Here is a 12,449-nt window from a genome sequence, read left to right on the forward strand (position 1 = left end):
ACCCGGGTTCAATTCCCGACTCAGGCGACTGACTGTGTGGAGTTTGCACGTTCTCCCCGTGTCTGCGTGGGTTTCCTCCGGGTGCTCCGGTTTCCTCCCACAGTCCAAAGATGTGCGGGTCAGGTGAATTGGCCATGCTAAATTGCCCGTAGTGTTAGGTAAGGGGTAATGTAGGGGTATGGGTGGGTTTCGCTTCGGCGGGTCGGTGTGGACTTGTTGGGCCGAAGGGCCTGTTTCCACACTGTAAGTCTAATCTAATCTAATCTAGATTGGTACACTGAGGAGTTGGATTGTATTTGGTATTTTTGAAATGCTTCTTTCTCCTAGAAATTACTTATGCTGCCAAACTAGTTTTGAGTTTCTCAGTTCCCAAGCTCCCTGTGCTCCTTGTAAATAGTCATTCAAACAAAAAACACATCTCCTGTAATTAATAACTTGTAATTGAAGAATCTAATTCCACCTTTTTAAATATTAATATCCTAGTCTCTGGAAATGAATTCCCAAGACTAATCTCCTCTGTTCATCTTAGTTCTGGATTCCCTTTCACCACCTCTTTATCTCTCTCTCCCATCCCTCCCAAGGACTTGTCATTTTGGCATTTACCTTTTGTTGAGACCCACTATCTCTGTACACAGGATAACTGCTCATCTTCCGTTAACTCCATGAGAATGGACTCAAACTCTCAATACACAACCCCTTCATCCCAGGAATTAGTCAATTGAACCTTTTTTTTTCTCTGAAGCAACTCCACCTCTCTTGTGCTGGAATAACGATAGTAGAGATCAGGAAGAGTATCTTAAGTGCAGGAGAGAGGCAAAGGCTGGAATAAGGAAGGCTAAGAGAACCATGAGGAAATGATGACAGACTGTACTGAAACAAATAGTAAAATGTTCTTCAAACATATTATTCATAAGATTACTGAAGGATAAAGTGAGGCCCATAAGGAACATGTGAGATAAACTGCTCACAGAAGCAAAGGTTATGGTAGAGATACTAAATTATTACTTCTGGCATTACCAAATTAGAAACTGGTCCAGTTGAAAATGTGGGTGCTGAGTTACTCAGCAGTATAATATTAGATTAAGTCCTAAAAAGGCTGGCAACACTCCAGCTAGAGAAGTTGTCAGGCTATATGGAAGTGGTTGAGAGTTGGGAAAGTGCTGTATGAGGATTTTTGGTGAATTTCTGCAGTGCATCTTGTAGATCATCGGTGATAAAGGGCGTGGACGAGTTTATGGTCAATGTTAACCCTAAGGATATTGATAGTCATCCATTGAATGTCAAAGAATAGTGGTTAGATCATCTCTTATCGGAGATGGTTATTGCCTGGCACTTGTGTAGGGCAAATGATACCTGTCACTTCTAAGCCCAAGCCTGTATATTGTCCAGATCTGTGGCATTTAAATGTGGACTGCTTCAGTATCAGAGGAGTCAGGGTGCTGAACATTGCACAATCATCAGCAAATATTTGCACTTCTGAACTTGTGGTGAAGGGAAGGTTATTGATGAAGCAGGTGAAGATGGTTGGGCCTAGATTGCTACCCTGAGGAACTCCTGCAGAGATGTCCTGGAACTAAGAAGACTGACCTCAAACAACATCTTCCTGTGTGTCTGGTATTACTCCAATCAGTGAAGAGTTTGTCCCCGATACCTATTGATTCCAGTTTTGCTCAGATTCCTTGATGCTTCACTCTTGAATACGGCCTTCATATCAAGGACTGTCACTCTTCCCTCATCCTTGGCATTCAGCTCTTTAGTCCATGTTTGAACCAAGGTTGTAAAGAGGTCAAGAGCTGAGTGGTCCTGGCAGAACCCAAACTGGGCATAACTGAGCAAATTATTGCTGAACAGGTGCTGCTTGATAGCACGGTTGATATATTCCATCACTTTACTGATAATTGAGATTAGACCGATGAAACAGTAGTTGGTTGGATTGGATTTGTCTGGCTTTTTGTGTACTGGATTCACAGTACTGTAGAGCTTAGATCTGGTCCATTGGCCATGGGATCACTTAGCTCTTGTCTAATATTTGCTTTGTCTATCACTCGTGATGTTTGGCATGCAAGTAGACATTTTTGGTAGTTTCAACAGGTTGACAATTCATTTTTAGGAATGCCTTGTGATGCTCCTGGTGTGCCCTCCTGCACTCTCCAGGGTTGATCCTGTGGTTTGACAGTAATGATTGAGTGGGGGATATGCCAGGCCATGAGATTGCAGATTATGTTTGAATACAATTTTGCTGCTATTGATGACCCATCGCACCTTGTGGATTCCCAATCTTGAGTTGCTCAATCTATTCAAAGTCTGTCCCATTTAGTGCAGTGACAGTGCTATACATGATGGAGTGTATTTTCAACATGAAAATGGAACTTCATCTCCACAAGGAGTGTGCAGTGGTCACTCTTACTGATACTGTCATGGACAGATGCACTTGCAGTTGCCATATTCTTAAGGCTGGAATCAAGAACATTTTTTCATTCTTGTTGGTTCCCTTATCACCTGCTGGACATCCAATCTAGCAGCTCAATCAATAGTACTGCTGCCAAGCCACTCTTAGTGGTAGACATAAAATTACTCTGGTGGGAGACTTCAATGTCCTTGCCACCCTCAGTGGTTCCTCCAAGTGTTGTTCAATGTGAAAGAGTACTGATTCATCAGACAAGGGATGTCATAACTGGAGGTTTCCTTGTCCATGTTTAACTGACGCCATGAGACTTCCTGCAGTCCAGAAACTCCCTCTTGATTGTATACCACCGTGCTGAGGCTGACCTACTAGTGGGACAAGATGGTGAAGATGGAGTCTAGGACATTGTGAAATGGTTTTTTGAGTATGATGTCAGGCAGTTGCTTGACTAGATTGTAAGACAGCTTTCCCAGCTTTGGCAACAGATGTTACTCAGGAAGACTTTGCAAAGTCAACAGTGCTGTTTCATCTGTTGTTTTTTCTGGTGCCTAGGTCAATGCCAGGTTGTCCATTCAGTTTCATTTCTTTGTTGAGACTTCAGAGTGATTGATATAATGGAGTGGCGTACTCAGCCATTTCAGAGGGCACTTGAGAGGCAACCATATTGCTGAGGGACTGGAATCATACGTAGACCAGACTAGGTGAGGATGGCAGAACTACATGGGTTTTTCTGACATTCAACAAACTTTGAGAGGAGTACAGGAGCAGAGACACCTCAGGCTTCAAGTGAATAAAGTGGTGGATGTGGATACAATTACGACATTTAAAAGACATTTGCATAAGTTCATGAATAGGAAAGTTTTAGATGGATATGGGTCAGGAGTAAGCAGTTGGGACTAGTTTTGTTTGAGATTATGTTAGGCATGGATTTTATTATTCTTGATTTATAATTAGATACAGAGTACAAAAGCAAGGAAGCGATACTACACCTCGCAAATCATTGGTCAGACCACATCTGGTGTATTGTGTTTAGCTCTGGACACCTTATAAAAGGAAGAATGTTAAAACCCACGAAAGAAGATTTACTAGAATGATATCAGGAATGAGGATTTTACATACAAGGAAGATTAGAGAAATTAGACTTATTCTGGTTGGAGCAGGGATGATAAAGAGGTGACATTATTGAAGTGTTCAAAAATTATCAACAACTTTGACAGGGCAGAGGATATTCTGTTTCCATTAGCTGGTTATTCAGTAACTGGGGCGGGGGGGGGGTCACAATTTCAAGATTGGCAGCAAGAGAGCTAGGAGAGAGATGAGAAACATTTTTACTCAGTTGCTAGGTTTTAGAATGCATTGCCTGGTAGAGTGGTGGAGGCATATTTCATAAGAGGTTTCCAGAGAACGCTAGATGCACATTGAAAATTATGAATTTAGAGGGCTACGGATATAGGGTAAGAGAATGGGACTAGGTGGCTAGCTCCTTCAGAAACCAGTACAGACATAATGGGTCAAATGGTTTCCTTCTGTACTGTAATGTTCTATGATTCTATTAACCTGGGGCTCTAGATTCTAATCCAGAAATATACCAAGACTGCCCATAACTTTTCTTCTTGAATCAATACTGGCCAACATTTCATTTGCCTTACTAATCATTGCCAGTACCTCAAAATTGGGAGAGGTGGAGTATTTGCTCCAAATGTGAGAGCACTTGGCCTTGTGATGTGCAGCTGGATCTGAACCAGAAGTTGACAGTTAGGTTTTGTATTTATAACACTTGGTATAAGTATGCTGTACAGATTTTCAAATGAACGAGCTCTTTCTTTCCCCTCATCCAATCTCCACATAAGAAATTGGGTCAGATGACCAAAAGCTTGGACAAAGAAGTAGGTTTTAAGGACTATGTTAAGGGAGCAAAATAAGCTATTGAAGCACAAAGGTGTAAGGAGGGAATTCCAGAACTTAGGGCCTAGACAACAAAAGTTGCCTAGTTGCTGAGCAATGAAATTCAGAAATACTTGACTGTCCAGAATTAAATTAATACATAAAACTCAAAAATAACAATATTTGGAACATACTTGCTGGGATACAATGAAAGAGTTAGGATATGCTATTAACTGGACTGCTCTTCAACAAAACTGATGCTGACTCGATGGGATGAATGGCCTGGTTCTCTACTGACCTATGATTGTTTGGTGTCACATTTTGTCTTAGTTTAAATAATTTCTTAAATGCCACTGTACAAATGAGAAGCTTTCCTTCTGAATATACCATGAATAAGAAGTCTCAAGTTTCAACCGAAGAATCATGTAATATTTTTAGAAGACTAGCAACAGGTTGTTATACAGAAACAGGTATGATAAATTTTATGGAGTGAATAAACAGAAAATGCTGTAGTACTCAAATCAGGCAGCATCAGTATAGAACAAAATAGTTAACATTTCAGGTTGATGATCTGAGCTCACCTGCTGAATACTTGCAGCAGTTTTTTGTTTTAATTTCAGATTTTCAGTAACTTATAGCATTTTACTCATCCTTATGGAGTCAAAGCAGGCTCCAGATTTCACCCTACAGTGTCATCCAACACATATCAAAGATTTTGCTCAATATTGTAATCATTTGAAATTTGGCATGTTTACGCATGTATTGGCATGTGTAAGGTGGAAAGCTTTCACATCTTTCATTTCAGCAAATTATTTCAACAAGTCTGTAGTGGCAAGTGACTTTGTACTAAAATACCATACTTATATTAAGTTTAGAGATAGGATTCACTTCAGTTTTGCTTTAATCTTAAACTTCACCTGCATCTAGATTGGGCATTGCCATTTTGGTGGTGATGGGTTTGGAGAAAGCACTTTGGATGGGTTGATATATGCAAGTACATTTCACTTTGTGTTTGACTATGTTAGTTATGCTGAAACATTTATAAATTGTATACTTTTAATTTAAGAGTTTGGATTTTAAACTCATGGTATATGAATGTTGGACTACTTTTTGTGAAGGGGTTGGTCTTTCTGGAGTCATGATTTTAAACCAGTATGTGCCTCTTGGAGTGTTAATGAAGTTTGTCACACTGTAGGGATTTACAATTGGAGTCAGAAAACGTCGTCATTTAGCTTAGAATTTAGGATGAGCAAGTTAATTTTTGATTTAATTCAAAGGATTTTGGGCAATTCAAAGAGATCTGACTGGGGTCAGAATCAAGTAGTCTAAGAAAAAGGAGCTTGTTCAGAGCAGTTATTGATTCATACAGTTAAGAAATACGTTACTGCAGTGAGAATTTAATATGTGAGACTTCCAGATCAGGAGAGTTTAGTTAGTATTCTGCAAGTTGAGACTGAGAATATCTGGAGTCTCAGTTGTGAGTGGTAAAGGAAAAGGCTTTAAAGCTCTCAGGAGAAACAGTGAAGTCAAACCTACAGATTGGAGAGGGAAAGAATTTCTCCAGATTTTTGAGCGACTTTAATATGATGGTTCTGATTTTGTTTTATATGTTTTGAAATATTTCAAATTGTGTTATGTAGAAGTTTAGTTCTATTTTATTTTTATTTCTCAAGAAAGAAACTTATGTTTTATTATAAAACCAAAATCCACAGCCTTGTGAGCTCATGTTTCAGTGAAAGACTAACACATTTAAAATAAAATATAATTAGATTAGATTAGATTACTTACAGTGTGGAAACAGGCCCTTCGGCCCAACAAGTCCACACCGACCCGCCGAAGCGCAACCCACCCATACCCCTACATTTACCCCTTACCTAACACTACGGGCAATTTAGAATGGCTAATTCACCTGACCCGCACATCTTTGGACTGTGGGAAGAAACCAGAGCACCCAGAGGAAACCCACGCAGACACGGGGAGAACGTGCAAACTCCACACAGTCAGTCGCCTGAGTCGGGAATTGAACCCGGGTCTCAGGCGCTGTGAGGCAGCAGTGCTAACCACTGTGCCACCGTGGTGGCCACATTTCATTTTGTACAAGGTCTGTACTGGGTTTAAGCAAACTGATATTTTGATACTGTGATTAGGATATGTGAGGAAAAACCATAAGTGTTTTTAATTGTTAATTTTATTTATAGCAATTTTACAAAAGGTTATGCAGCCAAAGATTCAAGTCTGTGGCAATCAGTTACATTGTGATTAATTTAATGAGATCACAGCGGAATGACATTCGCCAATTTCTATTATACTACAACATGGGTTTCAGTGCCTAGCCTAGCCTAACACAGCCAAGTCAGATTTCTTGGGTTGCACATATTTGTTGAGGATTAATAGTTTAAAAAGAAAATTGTGCAAGACAGGCAAATGTACGAAAAATTGGTGATAAAATGAACTAATTAAATCTAAGTTGTCAGTTACTGTGTACTTGCTGAAATTACAAGACAGTGCCGTTTCAGTATCCTGTGAAGCAAAATATTGACACCAGGTACAAAATTAAATCAAAAAGACGAAATATGAGAAGTACACATAAATGAAGTCAAGTAGTAACTTAAAACTATCTTTTCAATGCAGATACTCCATTTCTAGTATTCTAATAAACTTATTTTGATCAGTGCAAAGATCTTTATTTATACTTGGACTTTAAAAAAAATTACAGTATACCACTTTTTGAAACCGTTCCTTTTCTTTCTTAAAAGGGAAAAAGTAGAATAAAGACCATTCATGTTATCCAAAATATGTTTATATACATTATCCTTGTTACTTAAAAAGCAAACCCTATTTTCAAGCTAGCAAGTGGCATGTTTGTCCAGTTAGCCTTCTCTGCATTAACATTCCAGGTGATCTAAATCTGGAGCTTCTGTTCAAGTTATCTGTGAAATCAGCTGTGGACAATGAGACTATGGAATGGCCAAGCTGGAAGACCACAGACCTGTTGGATCTTGATGAGCACTATTGTTAAACTGTATTTTATTTCAAAACTATGAATTGGTGTTACTCAAGAGCTAAAGAATCTAAAATGCCTCAAAAATTAAGGTGTAACTACAAATACCAAACCTCAAAATCTATAAGCTGTTCCTATGTTTAGGCACAATGGCCTGAACCAAGGGAAATAAAATTCACAAGGTTACTGTAGTATCTATAAAACACAAGTGTTTGATATAGTTATTAATTTATTAAGAGAATTTAAGTACCCAAAAACTATATTTAAAATGTTCCTTTAACAAATTGGTTTCCACAAAGATGGCCTTTTCCTCACTCAGATGGTTTAGTTCTATTACATGAAAGATACCTGCAAAGCACATGGATCACATGGCCTCCATCCAAACATTAGTCTCTGCCCAAACACAGTGGATTCACGACATGACGCTGTTTCGGAGTGTTCCTAAAATGAATATATAATCTCTCATCTGCAGTGATCATATGACTCTATAGAAGGAGTGATTCTATGTTGGAGTAATCTGAACTTACCTCTGGGCCAAAAGGTTCAGTTTCAAGACCAGCCTGCCACAGAGGTATGTCAACATGTTTAATCAAGCTAAATAAAAACCAACATGACTCTCACTTGCGGAGTGATCACATGTCCCTTTATCAGGATTGATCTAATTGCTGAAGTAATTGTACTCAGTTCTGGAGTGATCGTATGGTGTTTTTTTCAGGAGTGATCCAATTATTGGAGTGAATACATGATTCCTTCCACTTATGGAACAACCATTCAGCTGTATTTCTGGAGCAAGCAAATTGTCAATGACCACATTACCATACTCCTAACTTCTGGAGTGACCATACAGTTGCTCAGTCTCCACAACATTCCTGACTTCAGGACTCCATTACTGCAGTAATTTCCTGGATGTAAATTGATTAAACATGCCATCCACAGGATGTCTCAACATATATCACATACATTAAAATGCTCTTTTACAAACTACAAAGAATCTTATTATCTGCAGTGGAACTGTGGCTGACAATAAAATCCTTTTGTACCTTGACTGATATTTGCCACATGAAGATGTTTACAGATGGGGTCCCAAGAGTAGTTACATTCTCAATGCAACAGTAGTTTCCATTACTGATGCAATCTTAGATTAAACTAGCTAGCCTTATCTGTTTGTACATCACAAAAGTTTCTGTTGTCTCCTGTATGGAGTACAAAAGAGAATTTTACTCTGATGTTCTAATTTCCAATGGACTTTTCATAATGCAACCAATGTGAAAACTGCAGCATCTGCTGTATCAAACAAATCATCATTAGTGTAATTTTATGGAGCAAATCTGAACTGGAATATAGTGAACTGTGGTTCTGAGGCAACTTTGCTCAGAAATTCTCTGTTGAGAGCAGGATTTATCATTTTATTTTGGCTGTTTTCAGGAAGTGCCATTAGGAACATTTTTGCCCACAACCGTAACTACATCTCAAAGATATCTCCAGCAATGGCCCCATAGATGTTCAAAGAACCTTAAATAGAAACAGTACTATCTGATTAGTCTTGAGAAACTGACCTCTAAACTCTTTCATTCAGGCTTGTTTGGACTTTGAACTGAACATTTCAGGTAAGAACAAATTTCAGTCCTGGTATGGCTACATTAATATTTACATGTAACAAAATCTCCACTTGCATACTTGTTTTTTTAAAAACAACCAAAGAAGACACCTTAGGTGAAAGCAATTCAAAACATAAGCACTAAGAATTCATTGTTAGAGATTTTTAGCTGTTCGAAACAGATTAGCATTTCCTAACCCTGGACCTGCTCCATTTCCTGTCCCATTTCTTTCCAATCAGCTCAGTACCTGGGTTTCACATATTCAAAATATAAAAACAAATTCCATCTGCCACTAGCAGAATGTAGGTATAGCTTCCTCAGGAACTGCAAGATATCTGGACTCAAAGCCTGGCCACAGTAGCATGTTTTATTGGAGCCATGGGCACTGCAAATAAAACCACATAGTTAGAAGGTGTTCCAAATAACTTCAAAATCATTCAGCACAGGAGACCATTTAGAATCATAGAAAGCTCACTGTGCCTGCACTAGCCAACTTATTTTCAAATTAGAAACTACAAAATGTTCATGGATTGAAGTAATGAATAAGGGTGAATGCCCATGTTTAATGGAACTCTGCGCTGACAATATTTAGGGAGATGGATCATGGAACTATTCCCCCATACATGTTATTAGAGATTGCACTGTAACCAGATTTTAAACCCATGTATAATATGAAGCCTATAGCTTGTTAGAATTTGGGGAAGAGTTAAGGTGTGCTAAATATTACACTTAACAGGATAATATAAACATTACATGACTGGCTTCTGCTCAAAAACTCTGAAAAAGGCTAAAACAGCTTATAGTCCAATGAACATTCCATCAAATGTTGAAAATAGTCAGCGGGAAATTGATAAACAAATTTGGAAGGTGATTTTAGTTATCTGTAAGAATCATTGGGTGGCAATGGTAGGGGATTTTAACTTTCCAAACATAGACTGGGACTACCATAGTGTTAAGGGTTGAGATGAAGAGGAATTTGTTAAGTGTATACAAGAAACTTTTCTGATTCAGTCTATGGACATATCTACTACAGAAAGTGTAAATCTTGACCTACTCTTGTGAAATAAGGCAGAACAAATGACTGAAGTGTCAGTGGGGGAGCACCTTGGGGCCAGCGACCACAATTCTACTAGTTTTAAAATAGTGATGGAAAAGGATAGACCAGATTTACAAGTTAACATTCTAAATTGGAGGAAGGCAAATTTGACAGTATTAAGCAAGAATAAGGTGGTAAGGGGGCTCAGTGGTTAGCACTGCTGCCTCTCAGCACCAGGGACCCAGGTTCTGTTTTTTGCACATTCTCCCCGTGTCTGCATGGGTTTCCTCCAGGTGCTCCAATTTCCTCCCACAGTCCAACGATATGGAGTTTAGGTGAATTGGCAACGGTAAATTGCCCATAGGATATGTAGGTAAGGTGCATTTGTGAGGGAAAATGTAGAGTAATAGGGCAGATGAATGGGTGGGTTACTGTTTGGAGGTTTGGTGTAGACTTGTTGGGCTAAAAGGCCTGTTTCCATATTGTAGGGCTTCGATGATTCTAATGAAACTTTCGAAAGTTAATTGGGGCAGATGTTTGCAGGTAAATGGATGGCTGGAAAATGGGAAGCCTTCCAAAATGAGATAACGGAAGTCCAGAAATAGTATGTTCCTGTTAGGGTGAAAGGCAAGACTGGGAGGTGCAGGGAGTGCTGCATGATTAAAGAAATTGAGGTTTTGGTTAAGAAAAAGAAGGAAGCATATTTCAGGTATAGACGGTGATCAAGAGAATCATTAGGAGAGTATGAAGGCAGTAAGAATATACAGTACAACCTTGATTATCCAAAGACTGGTGGGGAGTATTTTGTTTGGATAACTGATCAGAGTTCCTGTGGCGACCACAATAGCAGGAACAGGGTTCCCGTGTGGCGATTGCATTTCTGCTCCCGCCGCCAGCCCAAGCTGCCTGGTCTCGCTGTGCTTTTATTTAAATTTAATAACATTTTTATGGGATCTTGAGGTCTTGTTCAGATAATCTGAAATTTGGATAATTGATGTTCGGATAACCGAAGTGTACTCAAGAGGGAAATCAGGACGGTAAAAAGGGGACATGAGATAGCTTTGGCAAATAGGTTAAGAAGGGATTTTATAAATACATTAAGGACAAAAGGGTAACTAGGATGAGAACAGGGTCCCTCAAAGATCAGCAAGGCAGCCTATGTGTGGAACTGCAGGAGATGAGGGAGATAGTAAATGAGTACTTTGCATCAGTGTTTACTACGGAGATGTGGAATGTGAGGAAATAGATGATGACATCTTGAAAAATGCCCATATTACAGGTGGTGGTGGTGCTGGATGTATTAAAATGCATAAACGTGTATAAATCCCCAGGGCCTGATCAGGTATACCATAGAACTCTGTGGGAAGCTAGGGAAGTGTTGCTGGACCCCTTGCAGAGATATTTGTATCATCAATAGTCAGAGGTGAGGTGCTGGAAGACTACAGGTTGGCTAACATGATGCCACTATTCAAGAAAGGTGGTTAGGGATCTATAGACCAGTGAGTCTGACATTGGTGGTGGGCAAGTTAATGGAGGGACTCCTGAAGGACAGGATTTATACGTATTTGGAAAAGCAAGAACTAATTAGGGATAGTTAACGTGGCTTTGTGCTTGGGAAATCATATCTCACACACTTGACTGAGATTTTTGAAGAAGTAACAAAGAGGATTGATGAGGGCAGAGCAGTGGATGTGATCTGTATGGACATCAGTATTGTGTTCAACAAGGTTCCTCATGGTACACTGGTTAGCAAGGTTAGAGTGCATGGAATACAGGGAGAAGTAGCCATTTAGATACAGAACTGACTCAATGGTAGAAGTCAGAGGATGGTAGTGGAAGGTTGCTTTTCAGACTGGACACCTGTGACCAGTGGTGTGCCACAAGGATTGGTACTGGATCATCATTTATATAAATGATTTGGATGTGAACATAGGAGGTATAGTTAATAAGTTTGTAGATGACACCAAAATTGGAGATGTAATAGACAGCGAAGAAGGTTACCTCAGCATACAAAGTGATCTTGATCAGATGGGCCAATGGACTGAGTGGCAAATGAGTTTAATTTAGATAAATGTGAGGTGCTGCATTTTGGAAAGGCAATCAGGGCAGGACTTATACACTTAATGGTAAGGTCCTGGGGAGTGTTGCTAAACAAAGAGACCTTGGAGTGCAGGTTCATAGTTCCTTGAAAGTGGAATCGCAGGTAAATAGGACAGTGAAGGTGTTTGGTATGCTTTCCTTTATTACTCAGAGCAGGAGTTGGAAGGTCATGTTATGGCTGTATCAGACATTGTTAGGTCACTTTTGGAACACTACATGTAATTCTGATTTCCCTTCTATAGGAAGGATATTGTGAAACATGAAAGGATTTAGAAAAGATTTACAAGCATGTTGCCAGGGTTGGAGGGTTTGAGCTATTGGAAAGGCTGAGTAGGCTGGGGCTGTTTTCCCTGGAGCATTGGAGGCTGAGGGGTGATCTTACAGTGGTTCATAAAATCATGAGGGGATGGATAGGGGAAATAGGCA

The 12,449-nt window shown here is 39.5% G+C and overlaps 1 protein-coding gene across 1 annotated transcript in view; it reads right to left on the reverse strand.

Moving 5' to 3' along the window:
- Positions 1-6,458: 6,458 nt before the first annotated feature.
- The window catches only part of gnpat (glyceronephosphate O-acyltransferase), a 60,823-nt gene continuing 54,832 nt past the window's right edge, over positions 6,459-12,449 (reverse strand). Inside the window, exon 16 of the mRNA XM_060852351.1 lies at positions 6,459-9,272. Coding sequence (XP_060708334.1) covers positions 9,229-9,272 — 44 coding nt within the window. The 3' untranslated portion in view covers positions 6,459-9,228. The remainder of the gene's footprint in view (positions 9,273-12,449) is intronic.

This window comes from Hemiscyllium ocellatum, chromosome 3 (genome assembly GCF_020745735.1).
Source record: "Hemiscyllium ocellatum isolate sHemOce1 chromosome 3, sHemOce1.pat.X.cur, whole genome shotgun sequence".
Taxonomy (NCBI): Eukaryota; Metazoa; Chordata; class Chondrichthyes; order Orectolobiformes; family Hemiscylliidae; genus Hemiscyllium; species Hemiscyllium ocellatum.